Source organism: Anabrus simplex, chromosome 1 (assembly GCF_040414725.1).
Source record: "Anabrus simplex isolate iqAnaSimp1 chromosome 1, ASM4041472v1, whole genome shotgun sequence".
In the NCBI taxonomy this organism is placed as follows: domain Eukaryota; kingdom Metazoa; phylum Arthropoda; class Insecta; order Orthoptera; family Tettigoniidae; genus Anabrus; species Anabrus simplex.
This window is the reverse complement of record NC_090265.1, coordinates 67,169,852-67,194,270: the sequence shown is the minus strand read 5'-3', so window position 1 is coordinate 67,194,270 and position 24,419 is coordinate 67,169,852. Positions and strand designations below refer to the sequence as shown.

Sequence of the window (24,419 nt, the reverse complement as noted above, 5' to 3'; positions counted from 1 at the left end):
TTTTTGATTACCCAATGTTCGTTGAACTAAGAGACTATCAGTGTCTCGTGATTTACCGGCAGATAATTCTCGAGAGAATACAATAAAAATGAAGCGAATCGGTCCAGTAGAACGGACGGACAGATCTGCGAAAGCTGTTTTTAGTAAACTCTTTTAATATATAGATTTTTCTGTCCAGTGTCCGGCTTCATGGCTAAATGGTTAGCGCGCTGGCTTTTGGTCACAGGGGCCCCGGGTTCGATTCCCGGCAGGGTCGGGAATTTTAACCATCATTGGTTAATTTCGCTAGCACGGGGGCTGGGTGTACGTGTCGTCTTCATCATCTTTTCATCCTCATCACGACGCGCAGGTCACCTACGGGAGTCAAATCAAAAGACCTGCATCTGGCGAGCCGAACTTGTCCTCGAACACTCCCGGCACTAAAAGCCATACGACATTTTTTTCTGTCCAGTACGAGTGATTCCCTTCAGAGGTATCTGCCATTCAGTAACATTTAACGCTTAACTAAGCGAAGTATTTGGCTGCTTGAAATGCGCGGGAAGCATCACTGATCTGTCAAAATTATTTCTCGTACAGCTACGAGATTAGAATATCGTACAGCCAAGAGAAATACGCTGGGAAGATTGGACACGCACGAGCGGTTTATCGCCGCTCTCGTGACTACAAACTGAGCTAAATATTGTTCCCAGCAGCGACTGAAAGACAACCGATTTACACTACAGCTCCAACATTTACGTCTCTTTGCTTCGTCGACGGCGTGGAACAACGGATGACATGAAACAACGTGGAAGACACTATGCCACTATCCAGGGACGTAACGAATGTGATACGGATCCCCTAAAATAAAATGTAAAACCTATTCTTCTTTTCTACCACTTTTCCCCACACCTGTGGGGTCGCAGGTGCGAACTGCTTCGCACATGTGGATTTGACCCTGTTTTACGGTCGGATGCTCTTCCTGACTCCAACCCTATATGGAGGGATGTAATCACTATTGCTTGCTTCTGAACTACCAACCATACACCACGTACATGTTCGTGCTTAACTTTAACTGGTTTCATTGTCCGACTCGTTGGCTGAATGGTCAGCGTTCTGGCCTTCGGTTCAGAGGGTCCAGGGTTCGATTCCCGGCCGGGTCGAGCCTTCATTGGTTAATTCCAATGGCCCGGGGGCTGGGTGTTTGTGGTGTCCCCAACATCCCTGCAACTCACACATAACACTATCTTCCACCATAATATCACGCAGTTACCTACACATGCCAGATGCCGCCCACCCTCGTCCGAGGGTCTGACTTACAAGGGCTGCACTCGGCTAGAAATAGCCACACAAAATTATTATACTGGTTTCATTTTCAGTTACAAAAGAACCGATACCGAAGTATCAGTTATAATAATTTATTCGATTACAACAGAAAATTATATAAACAACATTAAATCAAAAACTCTTCAAATAAAGTTTGAAAAATATCAAACCGCACAAGTGAGATAAGCCTGTTATTAACCTTCGCGTAAAGAGAGCTTGTTCGAAACTGAGTTGACTGACTTATTATACCAACTTCTTATTAGCATTATACACTGTTGTCGATTAAATGTGTGACAACAGTTAAATGCTCTAAAAATGTATGCGTAATACAATCTCAGGTGCACTACACAACAAGAAACGTACCTGCCAAATTTTAGAAATAAAAAATCGGAGGATTTTTTAATTCTTGTATTTCATTGCGTATATTGCACCACGGTCTCGGCAATAAAAAGACAAGATAATACAGTTACAATGCGAATCGAGCATTAAATTTAAAATCTTAGCCTAAGAATACATAAAAATGGTTACAAGAAAACGTAACAAACACGGAACAAAATGCATAATAGTCTCCTTTATTAGACTGTAAAATGAACGGAAATTCACTTTTAGAAGCATCTCTGAACACTTGAAGGTAACGTTTGTGATGTTATGTGGTCATAATGTGGAGAGAAAATACCAGAATGATCACCAACACAACTCTCTGAAATACATTCAAGTCATTAAAATGATGATCTAAGAATGAACACAAATGCATTGTAATACGTAAAACTACCACATAAAAAACACATCAATATGTCTCATACATTATTAACATACTGTACGACTTGGACAGGGGGAAAAACACACCACCGCTAGAAAAAAAAATGTGCGTACATCTCCAACGCAACTACGCACATCAACGATGTTAACAGCGCGCGAACCATACAATAGCAAACTTTTTGACGAAACGTAAAGAATTTCACCTTATTTTTTGACACGGCATAAGCCCAAAAGCCTATATCATGTCTATAAGTACGTGTCGTGAAAGCGTCAATGGCAACAATAGCAAACTTATTCTGTCGTCCCGATTAACGGCCGCTTGTAGGACGAATGCCGTCCCGAATTCCCAGCTGTAAAGCATACAAGTGAACGAGAAACACAGTACAAACTCCAAATAAAGAATGAAATAAATACGCTTGAAAATGGGATTGTGTAAATTGCACATACGAATTTATCCTAGGCGAAGAGTATTGACCGTACTGGAGGTTATATTGGTCAAAAATAGGAAAAAATGAAACTAAATCGCAAAATCGGAAGACGAGTTAAAAACGGAAAGTTCCCGGGTAAATCGGAAGGGTTAGCAAGTATGAAGAATGTATTATTTTCTAACTAAACTATAATATTTTGGTATCAATTTTGCACTACCGCAATTATTTTTAAGTAAGATGGTGCAGGTTTTTTCTGAGGAGCGAGTCACAGTGTTCCGAGAGACGGCAAGGGCTCTGTTACACTCAGTACACTCGATAGCTGCAGTCGCTTAAGTGCGACCAGTATCCAGTATTCGGGATATAGTGGGTTCGAACCCCACTGTCGGCAGCCCTGATGATGGTTTCCGTGGTTTTCCATTTTCACACCAGGCAAATGCTGGGGCTGTACCTTAATTAAGGCCACGGCCGCTTCCTTCCCAGTCCTAGCTCTTTCCTGTCCCACTGTCGCCAAAAGACCTATCTGTGTCAGTGCGACGTAAAGCCAATAGCAAAAAAAAAAAAAAAAAACTCAGTACAATAAACTGCTATTAGATACGACTAAGTGACAATTCCTCAACGTACAGATTGTTAAAAAACTATTTCGACTAATTCTACAAAACCACCTAGATCATTTCCATGCAGAGTGACATATATATTATTTTTATGTTTTCGCGAGGAGTTTGCGGGGCCCCTTAAAGGCCCAGGCCCGCCTGCATTGCAGCCCCTGAAGGACCTAACACTATGCCCCTGTCACTATCCATCCAGATATTTCGAACGTACTTTGACACCATAAGCGTCCCTCCTCGTGCCAATTTATCAGAGCAATCACAAGAATGAAATTTCATCACGGCACTCTCTCCTCAACACCTCCACAAAATTCAAATACTACGATCTTCGTTCTGTTCATGTTCAGCTGATAGATTTGCAGATTTCAATTACATATTGCTTGGATGTCAAGTGGTGGTAGTGGTGATCACTGTTTTACGAGGAAATACAGCACTAATTAGAGGGAACAATGGAAGGGATCCAGCACTTCAAAAAATAAGGTAGGCTACTGGTTGGAAGAAAAGGGCCACGAAGGGCTTAAAAATGGAAAGACTCCCAAGGATTCGTAACCTAATACCGGGGTCGAGAAGAAGAAGCAAGTTGCTTTACGTCACACCGACAAAGATAGGTCTTATGGCGACGATGGGACAGGAAAGGGCTAGGAATGGGAAGAAAGCGGCCGTGGCCTTAATTAAGGTACAGCCCCAGCATTTTCTTGGTGTGAAAATGGGAAACCACGGAAAACCATCTTCATGCCTGCCGACAGTGGGGTTCCAACCCACTAGCTCCCGAATACTGGATACTGGCCGTACTTGAGCGACTGCAGCTGTCGAGTTGGGTGAGAAGAAGAAGAGTTGACCAAGGAAGGTCGAATATGAACTGCAAGGACGTCCTGGGTCTCTTCCCCCACGACACGAGGTGGAGTTTGCGGTAGGCCTATTGCTCTTCGTTCCGTACGCTGTTTAACAGTTTTCAGTACCTCTCTTTATTTGCCGATTCACTGCAATGTTTACACGTTAGTCACGTGATCAACCTAAAATATTATCGGTAGTCTCGTATAAATCCACATTCCAAAGATGAGTCGATTTTCTTCTCTGGTGCCTCAATTAGAGTCCTGGCCTCAACTTCATACAACAAGGCAGGATACACATAAAATTTCGCGATGCGTAGTTTTGTGGCCAGATTCAGATCTACACAGCACATCAGTGGTCTCATTTTGATGAAAATGGTTCTTGTAATTTCAATTCGGGATTTAGTTTTGACGGTATGGTCGCATGGGCTTTTCAATTTCATGAAGTGGTCAGTTCTTTCGATTTCTTTGCTTCCCGCCATCAGCGTGCCAGGTACTTCCTTGCGGCTGATCTCCATGAACTGGATCTTTTTAATATTAATTCTAAGCCATAAGCTCCGCTGGCAAGTCTTACTCGGTCGACTAACTAACGTTTGAAGGGCTTTTATTTTCGTGACCAACAAAACTGTATCATCTACGTACGTTGTTAAAGTACTGCACGTTGATTCGAATGCCCGCTGCTAAATCCTTCAGGGCTTCCGCGAAGATTTCTTCGGAGTAAATGTTGAAGAGAATGGCGAAAAGCACAAGGGCTTGCTTCACAGATCTGCGGATTTCCACTTGCTCGGTCTGTTTGTCTTCTACCCATACTTTTTCGCGTTGATTCGAGTAGAGGTTCTCGAAAATTGGGATGTCTTGGTCGTCCAGTCCAGTTTTACATAGATCATATTCCAGTGTTGGCAACGATCGAAAGCCTTGAAGTAATCGATCAAACATGCAAATACATCGCAGTTTACGTCTCTGTACTTTTGGACAAGGACATGAATCGCGAAAAGGGCTTCGCGTATGGCTAGAGAGACGCGAAATCTACACTGAGTTTCTTCGATATTCTCTTCGAATTTTTTGTAGATTCTGATGAGGATTATTATTATTTAGCGCATGGCATAAATTCTGCGTATATACAATTGAATATACAGTATTACAATAACAAGAAAATTTCATATCAGGATGTCCAGACCTTCCATCCACTCTCTAACACTCCCTCTTATGGTATAAAGAAATCAGCCCAGATACCCGAATAGGCACGTAGCTTACAGTTGCCAACGATGTGAGCGATGGTCTGCCGTGGAACACCACAGTCGCATTCCGGTGGGCGTTACGCAATTCCACTTGTAGAGTGCGTCCCTGCATCTTCCATGGCCTGTCCGAACTCTGTAAGAGTGACCCACTGCCTGCGCGCTAGATGAAATCCACTAATAGTTTTTTTTTTTTTTTTTTTTTTTTTTTTTTTTTTTTTTTTTTTTTTTTTTTGCTAGGGGCTTTACGTCGCACCGACACAGATAGGTCTTATGGCGACGATGGGATAGGAAAGGCCTAGGAGTTGGAAGGAAGCGGCCGTGGCCTTAATTAAGGTACAGCCCCAGCATTTGCCTGGTGTGAAAATGGGAAACCACGGCAAACCATCTTCATGGCTGCCGATAGTGGGATTCGAACCTACTATCTCCCGGATGCAAGCTCACCCACTAATAGTTTGCGTACCAGACAACGTGTTGTGAAGGGACAAGTGTGTTGAAGATAATTGTCAAATGAGACTGAAAATAAAGAAACGTGCAGAACAAGAAGAAAATCGGGATGAATATTGACACCCTGAATAATATTTAAACATAGCTCGAGGATTTGTCATCAGACTATGATTAAAAACTCATCAGATGCCTTTGCGGTTTGTCTTCTCGACAGTGTCACGAAGGTAGACAACAACCAGACATCTGTGATAGTCCCTGAATCGTAGCTGGTATTGAGAAGCTCGGTTAAGGTTTTGATGTCCGACTCCATGGCTAAATGGTTAGCGTGTTCGCCTTTGGTCACAGTTGTCCCGGGTTCCATTCCCGGCAGTGTCGGGAATTTTAACCATCACTGGTTAATTTCGCCGGCACGGGAGCTGTGTGTATGTGTCATTCATCATCATTTCATACTCATCACGACACGCAGGTCGCCTACCGGAACCAATCAAAAGACCTGCACCTGGCAGGCCGAACATGTCCTCGGACACTCCCGGCACTTAAAGCCATACGCCATTTCATTTCAAGGCTTTGATACTCTTATCTCCCATCACCTTCAGTATACTACTGGAACCTCATCTGGACCTGTTGCTTTTCCATTCTTTGACGTCTCCAGTGCCTTCTTCAACTCACTGAGAGGGGGAGGACGGTCGTGCCACCAATGTCTGGCTTATCATCTCCGCCATCTTTCCAGGCTGTCATCCTTTCTTCGATTTCCACCGTTAATTTTCCGTTATCAGCCAAAAGAAAGGCAGTAGATTTCGTTTGCATTTGCCGATGGCTCCTGTAATATTCTATGTGTGTGAAGAGATCGTGCTTGACCTTGTATTCTTAGATTTCATGACATTTTTCTTTCATACATTCCTCCTTGCCAGATAGCAACATTTTTTATGATTTTCTTGTTTAGTTCCTGATACTGTGCATTGTTCTGTCCTTAATATTGCAAGATCTTCGCTTGTCCATCAACTTAAGCATGTGATGAGTCATCCATTTTTTTACCTTTCATTTTCGCTTCTTTCTTCTCCAAAATGTTAATACCACCTGCAGAAAACTTTCTTTGATGTAGCTTCATTTCTCTTCCACATTTTCTTCCCTATTGCGTGGTATTTTTTAATTTACTGTTCTATTGTGTCGCCAACTGATCGACGAATCTGCAGGTCTTTCAGGGTGTCAATATTCAGCCTAATTTTCTTCTTGGTCTTCACGTTTCTTCAATTTCAGTCTCATCTGGCAAACTAGTGGATTATGGTCGGACGAAACGTCAGCTCCTGGGTAATTACTGGCAGAGATAACTTTGTTTCTACATTACATTACATTACCATAAGTATCGTGACAAAAGATTTAATTACTCTGGTCTTTTATTTTATTAACATAATTCATAATATACACTTGTATAACACAAAGCATTCGTTCATTTCTACGGTCAACAAGCAAGTGTTTGCATATCTTCATAAACAATAATTACACACATACATGGGGACCATTTGTCACAGATCATGTACTATTTAACTGCGTAACCATTTGCTTGTACATCTGCTGCACAACAGGTTAATATGTCACTAATTTTACAAGGCATGAGATAGAAATTTCCGATTATTCTGCTTTTAAAGCTTCGAAATACACCTCCCTGTTCGTGTAATTATTGTTTAACACGCCTTTTAAGTTCATCCCGTAAATCCTCAACTGGCTTTAAGTCAGGGCGTTGACTAGGCCAATCAAGAACCCGGACTTTCTTCTTCTTGGTTGGGCATTTTTTGACATGTTTGAAGGAATGGTTCTGATCATTATCATGTGATGAACTCATGTGCCTTATACAGTATCTTCCACGTCTGTCGATCCTGCTGTAACAATGTACAATGTTGCTGTACTACAGACCTCTAAGACTTTCCACCAACCAATGGCTGTCTTCTTTCATGTAGGGCGGCGAGTTCGGGTGATCAGTATGGCGGTTCTTTCTTTTGTTGATTTTGAAAACAAATCACTTATTCTCTTGGAATTTTTTGAAAAAGGGAAACTGTTTATTTGAATATCAATCAATCAATCAATCAATCAATCAATCAATCAATCAATCAATCAATCAATCAATCAATCAATCAATCAATCACCCTGCATATCAGTGGTTTCACTAGCCTTTCCTTAAATAATTTCAAATAATTTGGAAATTTATCGAACATCTTCCCTGGTCAATTATTCCAGTTCTAACTCATCTTCGTATAAATGAATATTTACCCCAGTTTGTCCTCCTGAATTCCAACTTTATATTCTGTTGTTTCCTACTCCTAAAATTACCACTTAAACTTATTCGTCTAATGATGTCGTTCCAAGCCATCCTTCCACTGACAGCTTCGAACATACCGCTTGGTCGAGCATCTCATCTCCTTACTTCCAAGTCTTCCCATCACAACGATTGCGACATTTTCGTAACGCTACTCTTTTGTCGGAAATCAATTACGCGGAAGAAATTGAGCTGCTTTTTTTTGGATTTTTTTCCCAGTTCTCTAATCAATCAATCCTGGTGAGGGCCCATGCATACCATACTCTAACTGTGGTCTAACCAGACATTTATGCCCTGTCTTTTACATCCTTACCATAACCATATGACGAGATCTGTAACCTTTATTTGCAACCCCGGTTATGTGATTACCCCAATGAAGATCGTTCCTTACATTACCACCTAGGTGCTTACAGTGATCCCCATGAGGAACTTTCACACCATCAACACAGTAATTAAAATTGAGAGGTCTTTTCCTCTTTGTGAAACTCACAACCCCGTTTACCTCACCCCACTGTCTGCTGTCCATCTCAGAACATTGTTATATAAACTATATAATCTTGAGAAATCGTTATAGATTTCCACGCGACCGGGCGAGTTGGCCGCGCAGCTGTGAGCTTGCATCCGGGAGGTAGTGGCTTCGAACCCACGTCGGCACCCCTGAAGATGGTTTTCCGTGGTTTCCCATTTTCACACCAGGCAAATGCTGGGGCTGTACCTTCATTAAGGCCACGGCCGCTTCCTTCCCAGACCGAGCTCGATAGCTGCAGTCGCTTACGTGCGACCAGTATCCAGTATTCGGGAGATAGTGGGTTCGAACTCCACTGTCGGCAGCCCCGAAGATGGTTTTCCGTGGTTTCCCATTTTCACACTAGGCACATGCTGGGGCTGTACTTTAATTAAGGCCACTTCCTTCCAAGTCCTAGCCCTTTCCTGTCCCGTCGTCGCCATAAGACCTATCCGTGTCGGTGCGACGTAAAACCAATAGCGAAAAAAAAAATATTTTCCCATTCCTAGACCTTTCCAATCCCATCGTCGCCATAAGACCTACCTGTGTCGGTTTGACGTAAAACAAATTGTAAATTGTAAATTCCCACGCGAAGAAATGATTCGAAAGAGGACCAGGAATGCTTGACCATACTACTGCAATAAACCTGTAGTTTTACCTGCCACAGGTTATCGTGATTACGTAATCATAGCCATGGATTCTATGTACAGTACATTGACTGGGAATTGAACCACGTCTTCAATAACGAATTAACCCAAATAACAGGTGCCTTTGTAGTTCAGTTTGTCTTGGGACACATGGCAATTCTCTGTACGGGAATACTAAATTTGAAAATGAAATACCCGGGGTTTTTGAAAGTACTTTTACTTAAGTCAGAACTGCATAGGCTTACTATTAGACGAAGGATTACTCTTCACTCCCTCTAGCCTCTTTAAGAAATTTACAAGTGACATCTGTCAAATTATGGGACAGAAACAAGCCTGTACATTCAAACTCTACGAATGTTTCATAATACACTCTTTTTCACGGCTGCACAATGTTCTGGAATTTCATTATTTTAACAATTAGGAGTAATCGTTTACCAGAAAGTTTGCTCATGAAATTGCACGATCTTTTTGAAGCCCCTCTCTTATTTCTAAACTGTTGCTCTGGTTTCTGGCCTACAACATGACTTTCTTTGTAAAAGTAAAACGTTGTTATTTATAACATATATCTTTCTCAAACACTGCATACATTTTACGAAGTTATTTACACAGAGTCAACCAGTTAGACATACTGAAATTCACTGAACTGATTCCCAATTCCAAGAGTGTAACTGCAGAAGCATCAACAAGTGCCTTCTGATGGCTTATCCCTCGTTGACGAGTATGATTGTCTTCCTGAAAAACTTAGCTTTCGTGAGATCTTACGTGACTGTAGAGGCCGATCAGAACCGCAGATGTTTCCAAATTTTTGACACACATTTGTTCTTTTAGGCACTGGCTGTGTAGTCTGGTTTTTCGTCAAGAGCTACCGTTGTTTTCTTGCATTGCGCTTGTCAGTTTCTATTCCCCGCCTTTCTTGCTCGAAGCGCAGAGTTCCTTACCAGACATTACGACGATATGACTTTGCGGTTACATGCATTAGCTTCCCAGTTGTTAGTTTTGATTAGACACTTTTTCATGCTGGTTTTCAGCGCATCTTTGTAACGCTTTTGTGGTCTTCCAAGTTTTCTAAGACCATCCTTTAGCTGGGAGTACATAATGTGTTTTGAGTGACGGAATTCAGGCATGCGAACGATGGGGTCTGTCCAGCGAAGTTGGTGCTTGATAATCATGGCCTCAATGCTAGTGGAGTTAGCTTCTTCCAGAATACTGATGTAAGTGCTTCGATTTTGACATATCACCCTCAGGATATTTCGTTGATGGTATTTTTCCAGACATCGTACGTGCCTTCTGTAGGTAGTCCACGTTTCGCATCCATATGTAAGAGATGGTATAACGGCAGCTTTGTACACATAAAACTTGGTCTGAGTGCTGATAATATGATTATCAAAGACCCTTACCCGAAGACGACCAAAATCCATACTAGCACATTTGAGGTGGTGTTTAACCTCATCATCAATATTTGCATTTCCTAAGAGATGGTTGCCAAGGTATAGAAAATGTTCTAAGTTCTTCAGAACTTTTCTTTGGACTGTGATTATACGACATACGGAGGTGGGGTTGGGTGCAGGCTGGTGAAGGATCAGCGTCTTCTGGTTGTTACGTGCCTTCTACTTGGATTATAATGAAAATATCTTAAATTTATGAATATTATATCCAAGGCTACAAGACGGCTTTATAAACTAGTGGTACCTATTCAACCGAACTAGGTGATCTCAAAATCCTGCCTGTATGAGAAGCAGGATGAGGAAGTCAATTCTTGCTAGCTGAGTTGCTGAACCATGGAAGGATATTGTAAGTGAGCCTGTTAGCGGGTGCTGGAAGAGCCGAAGATAGCATCAAGGTCTCGAGCTCCAGTTCAACGCAGTAATCTTCCGTCTAAGACGCCTACAATCACCGGCTTAACACTGTGTCACTGTTAGCAACAGCCATTGTGGGCTCCCTTCTGCTGTCGCGCGTAGTGCCATTGTCATGCGCTGGCACTGGGGATGTGGAGCAATGGGCCGTGAGATTGTGAACAATAGGTGCGACTCCTCCCTCCTTCACAGTAGGAGGCACGAGAATTACAAACTCTACAAAAGCCTTAAAAATTAGGTCTATAGGAACTCTACTGCTATACGGTTGCGTTGCATGTGGGCTACGAAGTAAAACCTCATTAACACGAACTCCCTTAAGACGAACCGGTTAACATGAACAAAATTTTGGTCTCGGTAGGGAATGTGTAATTTCTTATGGAATGTGTGCTGGGTTAATTTCGGCATAACTACAGAGTCCGCCTCGCAATGTTAATAACACGAGACACCACTATGTGGTGCACGCGAAGTAACTGTCCTTTGTTTAATACTTAGGTTTCCACTAGTAGCGCTGATGTAAGTAGAGTATAGCACTGCTGCCAACTGTTGGTTGTTGGTTCGATATGCTTCTCTTTTTTTTTTTTTTTTTTCATGCCGTGAGGATAGTATGCGCCGCGGCGATAGATAAAAGCCTCTCGAAGGAAACGTGCTGTTCTCATGAAAGAGATTGGCCTGGATGTGCAAAAATAAGTTACAGCTACTAAATGATTTTTTCCCTTGCCACCCCGAGTTTAAAAGAGGAATTGAGAAAGTGTAAGGTTATCGTCCGACGCCATGACACTTTCAAACATCCCGGGCCTCTTTACCCTTTTTTCTTCGGCAATAGTTGGTAACGAAATCTGTCTCTCTTCATTGGTCTTAATCTTCGATATCTCGGCCAATGCCGGTGATCCTTGACAGAAGCAATGGATAATGGGGCCTGGATCATTATTTTAGGTTATAAAAGTAAATATACTTCTAGGGACGGGTCGGTTGGTCCCTGGCAGGCGTATCTCAACACAATTCTCCTCCAGAATCATTTCTAGGTAAGAATACCAGCACTGAAACTAACATATTATGTCATAACCCTTGTGGGGTGGGCTCTATATTTCTAACCGAATTTCGGTTCCCACGAACTACGAACTCTTCAATAGTCCCTTGCGTCATTATATCTCATTAAACGCATATTATAAGTCATTTCTCTGCTAGGAATACAAAACTTCACGTATTTCAAAGTAAACCATATTATGTCTGGATGTTAAGCTACGAGTAAGTTCGTTGACAGACTTCAGGACAATACGACAGCCGACGGTGGGGTTCGGACGCACTCGTCTGCCGAATACAGAGCTGTAGAGCCAAGTGTTAACAACTCCGAACAAGTGGTCGTTTTCATAACGTTTTAGGTGCACGGCTTTTTTGCTATTCTTGGTTTGAAACTTGGATTATATTTAGATACGTCAAAAATTAATTTGTAGCGTTATGTGCTGTATTAAACAATCTTTATGATAATACGTGACATTGTATCTTAAAAACGATTGACTTTCCTATACGTTGTCTCAAGGTATTTACGAAAACTTTCAATTATTTTAAAAATTGATACTATAAATTATGAAGTATGCATAGGTGCACGTTTCTACACTGTTTGAAGCTAATTATGTTAAAACTGGTTTGTCTGCGGGTATTTTGAATTCCAGACAAAATATTTTGAGGAGAAATAGATAGTGTGCAGAGGAAAGCAGCAAGATTTGTAACAGGGGATTTCAGGAGAAAGAGTAGTGTATCAGAAATGTTAAAGGAACTAGGGTGGGAAACTTTAAGTAAGAGAAGGGAGAAAACTAGACTTATAGGATTATATAGAGCCTATACAGGAGAAGAAGCATGGGGAGAAATCCGTGAGAGGCTTCAGTTGGAAAATAATTATATCGGCAGGACTGACCACAAATATAAAATTAGAAGGAATTTTAGCCGAAGCGATTGGGGTAAATTTTCATTCATTGGGAAAGGTGTGAAGGAGTGGAACAGTTTACCAGGGGTAGTGTTTGATCCTTTTCCAAAATCTGTACAGATATTCAAAAAGAGTATAAACAGCAACAGAGAAAATAAATGAAATGTTAGAGGGCATTCGACCAGTGCAGGTTAATGTAAATAAAAAATGTGTGTGAATAAATTAATTCCATCCCCTGGTCTAAGGAGTTTGGACAGCCAAAGTAGGGGGCTGCCTGTAGGGGTGAAGTACAGTGGGGACTTCGAGGGCCCTGGGACCGCTACGGTAGCTGTGAAGGCCCTTCAGGAACTCTGAAAAGCGGTGGTAAAAGGGGCTCATTTGCAAATAAAGAGATTTTGATTTGATTTTTGTAAAACTAGACTGGGTGTGCCTAGTTAAAAACACGCGTAGGAGTAGCTTAAATGTCTCCACAGGACCTTTAAAAATGGGCGCACATGAAAAAAAAAACCCGTACGTTCCCGAGTTTCGAGTATCTACAGTTCTAGAACCAAATTCTCATTTTTCCTCGCCATTTATGGTCCAAGATCTCAGTAGGGTCGCCACTTAATAAGAAATAGAAATTAAATTATTATTGCATCTGACATGTACGATATTTAATATCGTCGGTTTACAAGCAACACACATGATCTTACTTCTGAGATAGAAGAGGTCTGAAAGTCATCAGCCCTTCACGGCAACTATCTTTAAAATTATGCTATGGGTATTTATAATAGCGCTGCGGGGGATTGTGAACATATGAAAAAACTCAAAATGGACTTCATGTGTTTTGCTTGTCAACCCACGATACATTATGTTCAAAATTTGTGTTTTGAAAAAGAAGCCACTCAAGCAAAACAATGGTACACACGACCCTTTAGATATAAATACAGAAATAAAGGTGAATTTTTAAGTAGCTAACAAGAAATTAAAATGAAAGGTAATAAAAGTCCACAAATGGCATAAACACCTCCATGAGAATAATTTATTAGAGAATATTAAATTAACCTTGAATTTGTCGATTTTGTTAAACACGAGATACTCCTTTATAAGACACAAGTATATATCAGATAAAGACACAGTTTACTATTTAATTTTTCCTTCTGCAGATCATGACGTGATTTGCCGAGATCTTTAAGTGATTAATTCTCTCGACTCTCTTCAGCTAGAGAGCAGGGATAAAATTCATCTTCCATCTCACGTGACTGAGAACATAGCTCGCGGTGCGTGGCCATCTCCATGTCTGTTCTGGGAGAAGAGAAGTAGTGTGCGTGCAGATATCTGCTGTGATAACAGCAATGCTCGCATTCAAGCCGGTACAGGAAGACGATGGAAGGACTTGCATACGAACAGCAGTATCTACATTCAAAGAGTGTTGTACTTACCGAGGAGTAGATGTCCAGTTCCTTGTAGGGGTTCACTGCCACCAAGATCGTCCCCGTGTAGGTCTATGGCCACAGTCAAGGAAGAAACCAATAATTCACTTGGACATTAAACAGTCAAAATATATAAGAACATAAGAAACTGGATTGTTAACACAGTTAAGGTAGTGACAATATGATAAAAACATGTAACAGTATAATAATAATAATAATAATAATAATAATAATAATAATAATAATAATAAAATAATATTTTACGTTCCACTAACTACTTGACGGTTTTCAGAGACGCCGAGGTACCGGGATTATGTCCCATAGGAGTTTTTTTATGTGTCAGTAAATCTACCGACACGAGGTTGTCGTATCTGAGCACCTTCAAATAACACCGGACTGAGCCAGGATCGCACCTTCCAAGTTGGAGTCAGAAGGCCAGCGCCTCAACCGTCTGAGCCACTCAGCCCGGCGAGTAATAGTATAACATATAGACCCCATATAGGTTAAGTTTTTCACTCATGCTGTCCATGATCATCACATTTATCCAATGTGTTTCAGAAGTGAGCCGTCGCACTTCATAAAAGAACTGGGCTATCCTGTCCTATTACAGTGTTTTGTCCAACCCTTGTCCCGTTTCTCTAGGGGTCGGGTATGAGGTGAGATGAATCTGTCGTGGCGGGTTTTTATGACCAGATACCCTTCTTGACGTCAACCTTATCAGAGCAGTTAATGAGATGAAATAAATGACGTGATATATGATAGTAGGAAGGGAGAGGGTGAAACCCGGTGCCGGCACATAGCCTACTCCTGCCGAATAGCACCAAGGGGTCTGCTCAAGTCTTTACTTCCCCATCCGACGGACGAATCACCAGCTTCGTCTTTTTCTGCCGCTTTTCCCACATCTGTAGGGTCGCGGGTGTGAACTGTGTTGCACATGTGGATTTGGCCCTGTTTCACGGCCGGATGCCCTTCCTGACGCCACCCCTATATGGAGGGATGTAATCACTATTGCGTGTTTCTGTGGCGGTTGGTAATGTAGTGTGTTGTGTGAATATGAACAGGAAAGTATTGGGACGCACACAAACACCCAGTCCCCGGGCCAGAAGAATTAATCAGAGGCGATTAAAATCCCCGACTCGGCCGGGAATCGAACACGGGACCCTCTGAAACAAAGGCCTCAACGTTGACCATTCAGCCAATGAGTCGGACACGGACGAACCACCATCAACATCGTCATATGCCCTCACTCCATATGAGCACTGCGGAGAGCTTTGGAATTTAATCCAGGCTTTTGGTACGCAATCTAGTGATTAGAAATTGTATACCACCACCTCCCCTACCCTACCGGCCCACATACTAATGGTGAATTTCTTTTTCGACAAGCGGGACTCGAACCGGTTAACCTCGGTGTCAGACCGTTTGAACTTCAACGCCTTAACGAGCATGGCCACCAGGCGGGCTATTCTGTCCTATTACAGTATTACAATAATACTGCAATATATATTTTAAAAACTGGTACAAATTCATTCGTGACTGATAGGGTTAAAAGAGATCCCAATAATCGATTCCAGGCGAATCAGACAATAGTTTCGCGATGCTAAACTTGATCAAGTGTAATTTTAAGGAATTTATATACAGGATGGTCGGAAACAACGTGAACCGGGCACTTGAGCGTTAGAGGGTTGGTCACACTGATAAACAATTTGAAAAAAATAATTCGATATCTCGCGCCGTTGTAATTTTATCAGATGCTGAAGTTAGCCAATCAGATCGCTTCGCGGGCGAATTCAAAGGGACACTGGCTTGAGAGCAAGAGTCCAAGGAACATCTCCACCAGGGGAGGGATTCGAATAGGGACCTCCGAGCTGACAGGATGGCGCCATAGCAAGCACGCTACAGTGACACCGGCTGTGTTTAATGCTGATGGCTCTCAAGCCGTTCTTACGACACGTGCAGATTTATACACCACCTTACAAAGCCCATCTGAATTCGCCCGCGAAGCGATCTCATTGGCTAACTTCAGCAGCTAATGCAGTGACAACGGCGCAAGATATCGAATTATTTTTTCAAATTATTTATCCGCATGACCAACCCTCTAACGCTCATACACCCCGTTCACGTTGTTTCCGAACACCCTGTACATGACAGCAATTGATAGACTGATATCATTGCCCTTCGGCCATATTCTTCCCATGGGTGCACGATAGACCCGACTATCAGATTTGAGACCCAGGAGTGCCAACCAGAAGAAGATGATGCGGAAAAGAGACGTATCTACGAACCTACCATTAAATACTTTCCAGAAAAATATCATCTCGACTCTTATTACTGCCACTGGTTTAATGATAGGAGCGAGAGGGACTTTCCCCAAATTCTTCTCTGATTTCTGCGGAATGCACTCAAGAGGTTCTATTTAGCCGGCCCCGTAGTGTAGGGGTAGCGTCCCTGCCTCTTACCCGGAGGCCCCGGGTTCAATTCCCGGCCAGGTCAGGGATTTTTACCTGGACCTCAGGGCTGGTAGGAGGTCCACTCAGCCTACGTGATTAGAATTGAGGAGCTATCTGACGGTGAGATAGCGGCCCCGGTCTAGAAAGCCAAGAATAACGGCCGAGAGGATTCGTCGTGCTGACCACATGACACCTACGGGGTGAGCAGCGGTCGCTTGGTAGGCCAAGGCCCTTCAAGGGCTGTAGTGCCATGGGGTATGGTTTGGTTTTTTTTAAGAGGTTTTATTTAGATATTTAGGGACCATACTTATGGACCTTAAGAGCACTGTTCCATAATGGTTTAGTAACATACTTCATTAGCTCGGCCCCGCGGTGTAGGGGGCAACGCGTCCGCCTGTCATCCGGCGGCCCGGGGTTCGATTCCCGGCCCGGTCAGGGATTTTAATTGTAATGATTAATATCCCTGGCCTGGGGACAGGGTGTTTGTGACGTCCTTGATCTTTCTTTCCTCACAAACAACATTCCACACTACCGCCATTCCAATTACACGCAGGTTCATACAATATGGTGCCAGTAGGGGCAAAAGATCCACATGGGTCGACGCCCCGAACAATTAGCATTTTTAAAATTAAAAAAAAGCATACTCCATTTCTTTCAAACTATTTACTTACACATACACCATTTATTTTTCTTGTCTAAGACACTCTTTGTCATCGTGGCAACCTGCTACTGTTGCAGGAAGGCTTTTAAATAAATAAATAAATAAATAAATAAATAAATAAATAAATAAATAAATAAATAAATAAATAAATAAATAAATAAATAAATGAATAAATCAATCAATCAATCAATCAATCAATAAAGGGCATGTGGCCTCCGGAGAGGCCTGGTGCATGTCTTTCGAGTTGACACCTGATAGACCTGCACGTTTTTGAGAATGGGGCCCTACCTTTGTTGAATTCTACGGCTGAAGGCGGCACACACACAATGAAGGTTAAAATCTCCTACCCGGCCGGGAATTGAACCCGGGATCCCTTGGACCGAAGGGCAGCACGCTAACCATTTAGCCATGGAACTGAACATAAATTGAAGTAATGCCACCGTATTTTTTGAATCATAATTTCTGGGAGTCTATAACATCGCTACTGGTGGTGATTATTGTTTTAAGGGGAAGTTAACATGGCTAGTCGCTGTAGAATACAACAAGGGCTTGAGGTGCTCGTTGTTTCCCCTAGACACGCTGTTAGAGCAGTGGTATCGCCACAAGTCTAATGTAATATAAGGACAGCCTGCGGTCTGCAAACTTCACACACACACATTGCTGGTTTCCAATCACGGCCAAGGCTCCGATACAAATTAACCGGCGCCTGGAGAGCAGGCCGCCCACACTACGCAGTTCAGTGGGGAGCTGCGGCAGAGGGCGACCTGTTTCAGGGTTAAAGGAAATTACTGCGATACGGCACTGCGGGGAGAAGTCCTGATGAACGTCACGCAACTTCCAGTTTGCTGATTGCTTTTAACAATATTTACCATCAATCCAACCTGGAATATAAATGGTTAAGAACACAGTACACAATCCAAATGTATTAGGTCGATAAATCACGAGGATATTGTTAAACCTGGTTCATGTAAGGGGATAAAAGCGTCGAGGTCGTCAGTTCAATATACAGTATTTACTGTCCTTCCTTCCTTTCCTCGTAAAATATACCTGTTGTTTTTGTTGTTGTTGTTGTTGTTGTTTAGGTCATCAGTCTATAGACTAGTTTGATGCAGTTCTCCATGCCAACCTACCCTTTGCTAACCTTTTTATTTCTACGTAACTAGTACATCCTACATATACTATAATCTGTTATATATTAATACTTTGGTCTACTCCTACCGTTCATACCACCCACACTTCCCATAAAAACCATATGAACAATTCCTGGGTGTCTTAAGATATGTCCTATCTATCTCTTCTTCTCGTCAGATTGAGCGAAAACGTTCCCCTATCACTAATTGGATTCAGTATCTCTTCATTCGTGGTTCGATCTACGCACCTCACCTTCAGCATTCTTCTGTAACACCACATTTCAAAAGCTTCTATTCTCTTTCTTTCTGAGCTAGTTATCATCCACGTTTCACTTCCATACAATGCCACGCTCCAGACGAAAGTCTTCAAAAACATCTTTGTAATTCCTACATCAATATTCAAAGCGAGCAAATTGATTTTCTTCACAAAGGCCTTCCTTGCTTGTGCTAGTCTGCATTTGCTCCTTACTTCTGCCATCATTAGTTATTATACTACCCACGTAATAATATTCGTCTACTATTGTACATTCATTTCCTAATGTAATATTTCCTGCATCACCTGAATTCATTCGACTGCACTCTATTACTGTTATTTTGGATTTATATATCTTCATCTTGTACTCCTGTTCCAAGTCTGTATCCATACATTTCAGCAACTTCTCCCGATCTTTGACAGACCTATCTTTTGTTATAGGCAGGTCCTTCAACAGGCGTAAGTAAGATGTGTGATGAATGTTGGGTATTATAATTAAGAGTAATGCAAATTTATTTTTTAAAAATGTTGTACTAGAAATCAGGGTCTCAAGCTTTTACATAAAATATTGCTCTGCTATGAATAAAGAAGCAACAACGAGGAAGCTAAAATTTCCCTTACAATTTTACAATCATTTCGAAGCCCCCTAACACCCGGTTTCTGTCAATTTATAATTAGTATTAATTCACGAGGCATATAAACGAAACCTGTCCACATCCACCTCGATTTGACTGTCTCATGTATGGAAACCTGTAGTGTAGATTTTTTTTGTTTGCTAGTGGCTTTACGTCTCATCGACACAGAGAGGTCTTACGGCGACGATGGGATAGGAAAAGCCTAGGAGTTGGAAGGGAGCGGCCGTGACCTTAATTAAGGTAGAGCCCCAGCATTTGCCTAGTGTGAAAATGGGAAACCACGCAAAAACATCTTCAGGGCTGCCGACAGTGGGATTCGAACCCACTATATCCCATATGCAAGCTCACAACCGCGTGACCTTAACCGAACGGCCAACTCGCCCAGTTAGGTTATAGATTTTGTGTATAGGATATTATTTATATTTTACATTCCGATTGATTGATTGATTGATTAATTAATTAATTAACTGAAAGTCCCAGTTCCAGCATTTACGTTGTGTGAAAATAGGAAGCCACCAAAAACCAATTCAGAGCTGCCGACAGTGGTTCGAAACCAGTAGGTCTCCTGGTATCAAGTTTGTTAATTATATTTTTCTCTCTGTCTCAGTCTCATCCTTGTCTTTGACAATTTGAAAGTGACTGAGGTATCAGTATTACTAGCAAAACCATTCCTCATGCAGCCAGTCCCTGTGATGAATAGAGTGAAAGTGTTGGTCACAGGGGCAGCTGGTGTATCCACTTGAGTGGGATTGGCACACTGATACGATAAAATATCTCATGGCTTGGGATGAAAGCAACGGGAAACTGCCTCGCTCCCCGTTTCCCTAGTACACCTCTTCAGTGACGCCTAGGCCACCTATGACAGTTGACGATGGATCTGTTTAGGATCCATCCAGCCTTCAATTTGAGGATTCAACATACAGGGAATATAATTTTAAACTTTGCAGCGGAGTACCGAGTCCGGCCCCGCGGTGTAGGGGGCAACGCGTCCGCCTGTCACCCGGCGGCCTCGGGTTCGATTCTCGGCCGGGTCAGGGGGTTTTTAATTGCAAATAATTAATATCCCTGTCCTGAGGACTGGGTGTTTGTGTCGTCCTTAATGTTCCTTTCCTCACACTCAACACTTTACACTCCCGCCATTTCCAAATACACGCAGGTTTACAACATATGCTGCAAAGTAGGGGCAAAAGATCTTTTTAGGTCGACGCCCCGAATAAATAACATTTTTTTAAAAAGCGGAGTACCGAACCTTAGTAGCGCAGAGAAATGGTGACAGCGGGCGGACGTAGTCGTCTCTAAGAAGCGGCATGATTACGCCTATAGGATCTAAACGAAACTGAACTCACCAGTAAGTTATACAGTATACATGCCCAGAATAATAATAATCATCATTTAAAATGTTTTTACGTCCCACTAACTAATTTTGACGGTTTTCGGAGACGCCGAGGTGCCGGAATTTTGTCCCGCCGGAGTTATTTTACGTGCTAGTAAATCTACCAACACGAGGCTGACGCATTTGAGCACCTTCAAATACCACCGGACTGAGCCAGGATCGAACCTGCCAAGTTGGGGTCAGAAGGCCAGCGTCTGAACCATCTGAACCACTCAACCCGGCTCAGGATAAATAAATAAATAAATAAATAAATAAATAAATAAATAAATAAATAAATAAATAAAACAAATAAACTAATAAATGAAACTGAACTCACACACCTAACGATTCCAATAGTTACAGTTCTAGAGAACTGCTACTTCAGCTGTCAAGACTTATCACGCCAAGCTTGACATAAGCCATATGGCGCTCGCTCGCTTGGGGAATCCCGCGGCCTGTGAGTAAAAGTGGGAAGTCTTAAATTATACTGCCTGTACATATGTACAAACATGGGTGCATACATGACAGATAAGACTGTTCCTTAGTGTGGAGTATTGTCTCTGCTTCCTATCTGGAGGACCTGGATTAAATTGCCTGTTCGTCCCAGGATTTTAATCCTGGTCTTAGCCACGTTTTTTTTCTTGCGTCACACCGACACAGATAGATCTTATGGCGACGATATTGTATTGGAAAGAACTAGGATTGGGAAGGAAGCGACCGTGGTCTTAATTAAGGTCCAGTCCCAGCAATAACCTGGTGTGAAAATGGGAATCCACGAAAAACCAACTTCAGGGCTGTCGACAGTGGTTCGAAACCGCCTCCCGAATGCAAGTTCACTGCTACGTGACCCAAAGCACTTATCCAGCTCGGTCGCTGCAAGTTTGATTAACGAGGCACCGAATTCGATCATACCTGACAAGAAACAGAGCAGTAGACACTTCAGTAGTCATCTGAGCAGTCCCAAAACCCTTCTGCCAGTCATCAATTAGTCTGCCCCAACCCCACGCGAACAATTTATCGCCTAGTGCAGTGACCATTAAACGCCAGATTACGTTAAACTCAAGCGAGGCGTGCATAGCGAGCTGACGGGAAGGACAATATGTATTCCTGTACTCAAGGGACAATCAAGGAGCAACTGGCGGGGAGACAGCAGCTTCTCTGTCCCATCCTCTGTCCTGTAAGGCTCGATCGTCAGTAGAGCTCTGTACTTGAGCTTGTGAGACACGTGATTTAAGTGACTGTGGATATAATATGCATAGTAAGAATTTACTGTTAAAACATAGATTTTAAAAAGGAATAGTATTATACGTGTGGTGTGTGAGGGAGTATCGAAAACGATTTGAGGAAAACTCTATACCATCAAAAACCATATGTCCGTGCTTTATTCGAAAAGTGACGAGCAACTGGCAACATAAAAAGAGGGTCTTCATTGACGAAAAAACCTGATGATATGAGAACCAGACTTCAGGTCAGCTCGCGTAAAACATGTAGCTGTTTAGCTTAAAATTCTCATTTTTTCTTCCCTATTAGGTTTTCGTAGTGCACAAGTTAAATTAAATGTTGCATATCCTATCGCTCGTTTTATCTTCTGCCGATTGGTGATACAATCCGTGCATTATGGAGATTTATATCCTCTGGTTTTGATCATGTCTGACGAAGCTTGGTTTCACCTCAGTGGATTCATTAATTCCCAGAACAATCCACTTCACACTGAAAATCCCTACGCGATACATGAGATACGACACGAACGTATGTGTTTGGTGTACAGTTAGTGGACGAAGAATAATTGGACCCATGTTCTGTTATGGAGCACTGACCTCCTAACAATACCTGGACACTATTTTGCATCCCTTCTTTAACAAGTGGGCTGAGGGAGAGAGAGAGACTATTGCTACTTTCAGCAGACGGTCCTACTGCCCCACTGCAAATAATTCTATGGCTGCAACTATAAATGTGTTTGGTGACCGGATAGTCAGTAGGGGATTATAGCCTGCTCGTTCTCCGAATCTCAATAGGGCAACTTTTATTTGTGCGGAAATTTAAACAGAAAGTCGATCGGAAAAATCCGTGCAGAGTTGAAATTAAGAGAGTGATAACTGAAATAACAGAAGACGGATTACGATGCGTGTCACAAAATTTCCGTAGAAGATGCCAGATATGCATAAACGAAATTGAAATCATTTTCATAAGCTGATACGACATTATGGTAAGAAAGGAAAAATCGCTGCCTGCTTCTCATTCCTTTTTTGTCATAATGATGCTGTTCGCTAATTTACTCCTTCTTGTTGAAAAGGACAACGGCTGTCTCCAGCGAGAAGGAGCGGTAGGCTTCTAGGAGAATACTGTCTGTTCTTCCCGCGCGCCTCGCGTAAGTTTGCTGTAAACACCTGTTTCGTGGTCACTGTATGAGCATCACTTACTTTTATGCCGAGCTGAGCATCTCAGACGGTGAACGCTGACCTTTTGAGCAAAAGTTGGCTGGTTCGATCCCGGCTCAGTCCAGCGGTATTTGAAGGTATTAGCGGCGTGTGGAGGAACCCCTGTGAACGCACCGAAAATTGTAATAGTATATAATGGGATTTAACATATAATATAAACCATTATTACTATTATTATTATTATAGTTAATTGTTGTTGTGTATTTCAGACTTACGAAATCTTTCTCGTGTGAACTTTTGGGTGAAAAATCTTGAGAGATTTGAAAGTAATTAGTTTCCCAAAGGCTGGGATACGAGTCTGAGAATTTGCGATAATATCCTGAGCCAGAATTTATCACGAATGAAGGACGAACCCGAGTGAAACTACATACAGGATATCAGCTACCAGCACCAGAACTTGAATGGCGAATCTTCGAAATGCAGCGTGCGATACTCCAGTTATAACGTGGTGCGTTACAGTAGCAATTAAAATAACTCGGATATTATCGTGGAAAACAAGTCAAATTCCTTTAGAAAGACTTGACATTTCACAACTTGTAACTTTGTGAATTATAATTTATATGCCTGACAAAGGAGCTCCCATTTCCAGAATATTTGGGTCAAGTCGTTAAGATCCTTTCACTGAAGTTGACAAAGAAAACGTCACAACTAATCCTTACGATCAAACCTGTCTCCCAAGCAAGCCATTAGAGGACGACCTTGGAAATGAAAAGCACTAATCACCACAGCTCACGGAAATATTAAAACTGCGAATCGACTTACTTCCACCGAAGACCATTTCTTTCTCCACAACTCCTTGCCATTAATAGCAGCACTGCAGTCTCCTTGATAGCTCCCTATTGACAGCAAACTCTCTCCTCAGAGACGTCGTTAAGAAATAAATCTGTCAAGGAAAAATGAGTTTCTTATAAAGATGTGCATTAGCCAGCCTGCAATCGTTAGCTCTTATCTGTGTGACGTTTTGAGAACTTCTGAATTACCAGTTCGGCAACATTCTTCTTGAAATTATAGGGTATACTAAAGAAGGAAAGAAAGAGTTTAGTTATCATCATTGTCAGTCACTCGTGATTATGACAGTCTCCGTATAGACGAGCCTTTAGGTGTCTGATCAGCCCGACCCACGATGTACATACTTTACCACATGACAAACAAAGGTTGAGATTCTTCAAAAAGTTATATTTCTTGATGAGTGATACTTCCCCAGGTCGGGTGATCCAGTGCGCGTGTT

The 24,419-nt window shown here is 42.2% G+C and overlaps 1 protein-coding gene across 1 annotated transcript in view; it reads right to left on the bottom strand.

The window, feature by feature from the left end:
* Positions 1-24,419, bottom strand: part of Myo81F (Myosin 81F) — a 718,007-nt gene that overhangs the window by 457,144 nt on the left and 236,444 nt on the right. The window contains exon 3 of the mRNA XM_068228961.1: positions 14,265-14,327. Within this exon, the coding sequence (XP_068085062.1) occupies positions 14,265-14,327 (63 nt within the window). The remainder of the gene's footprint in view (positions 1-14,264; positions 14,328-24,419) is intronic.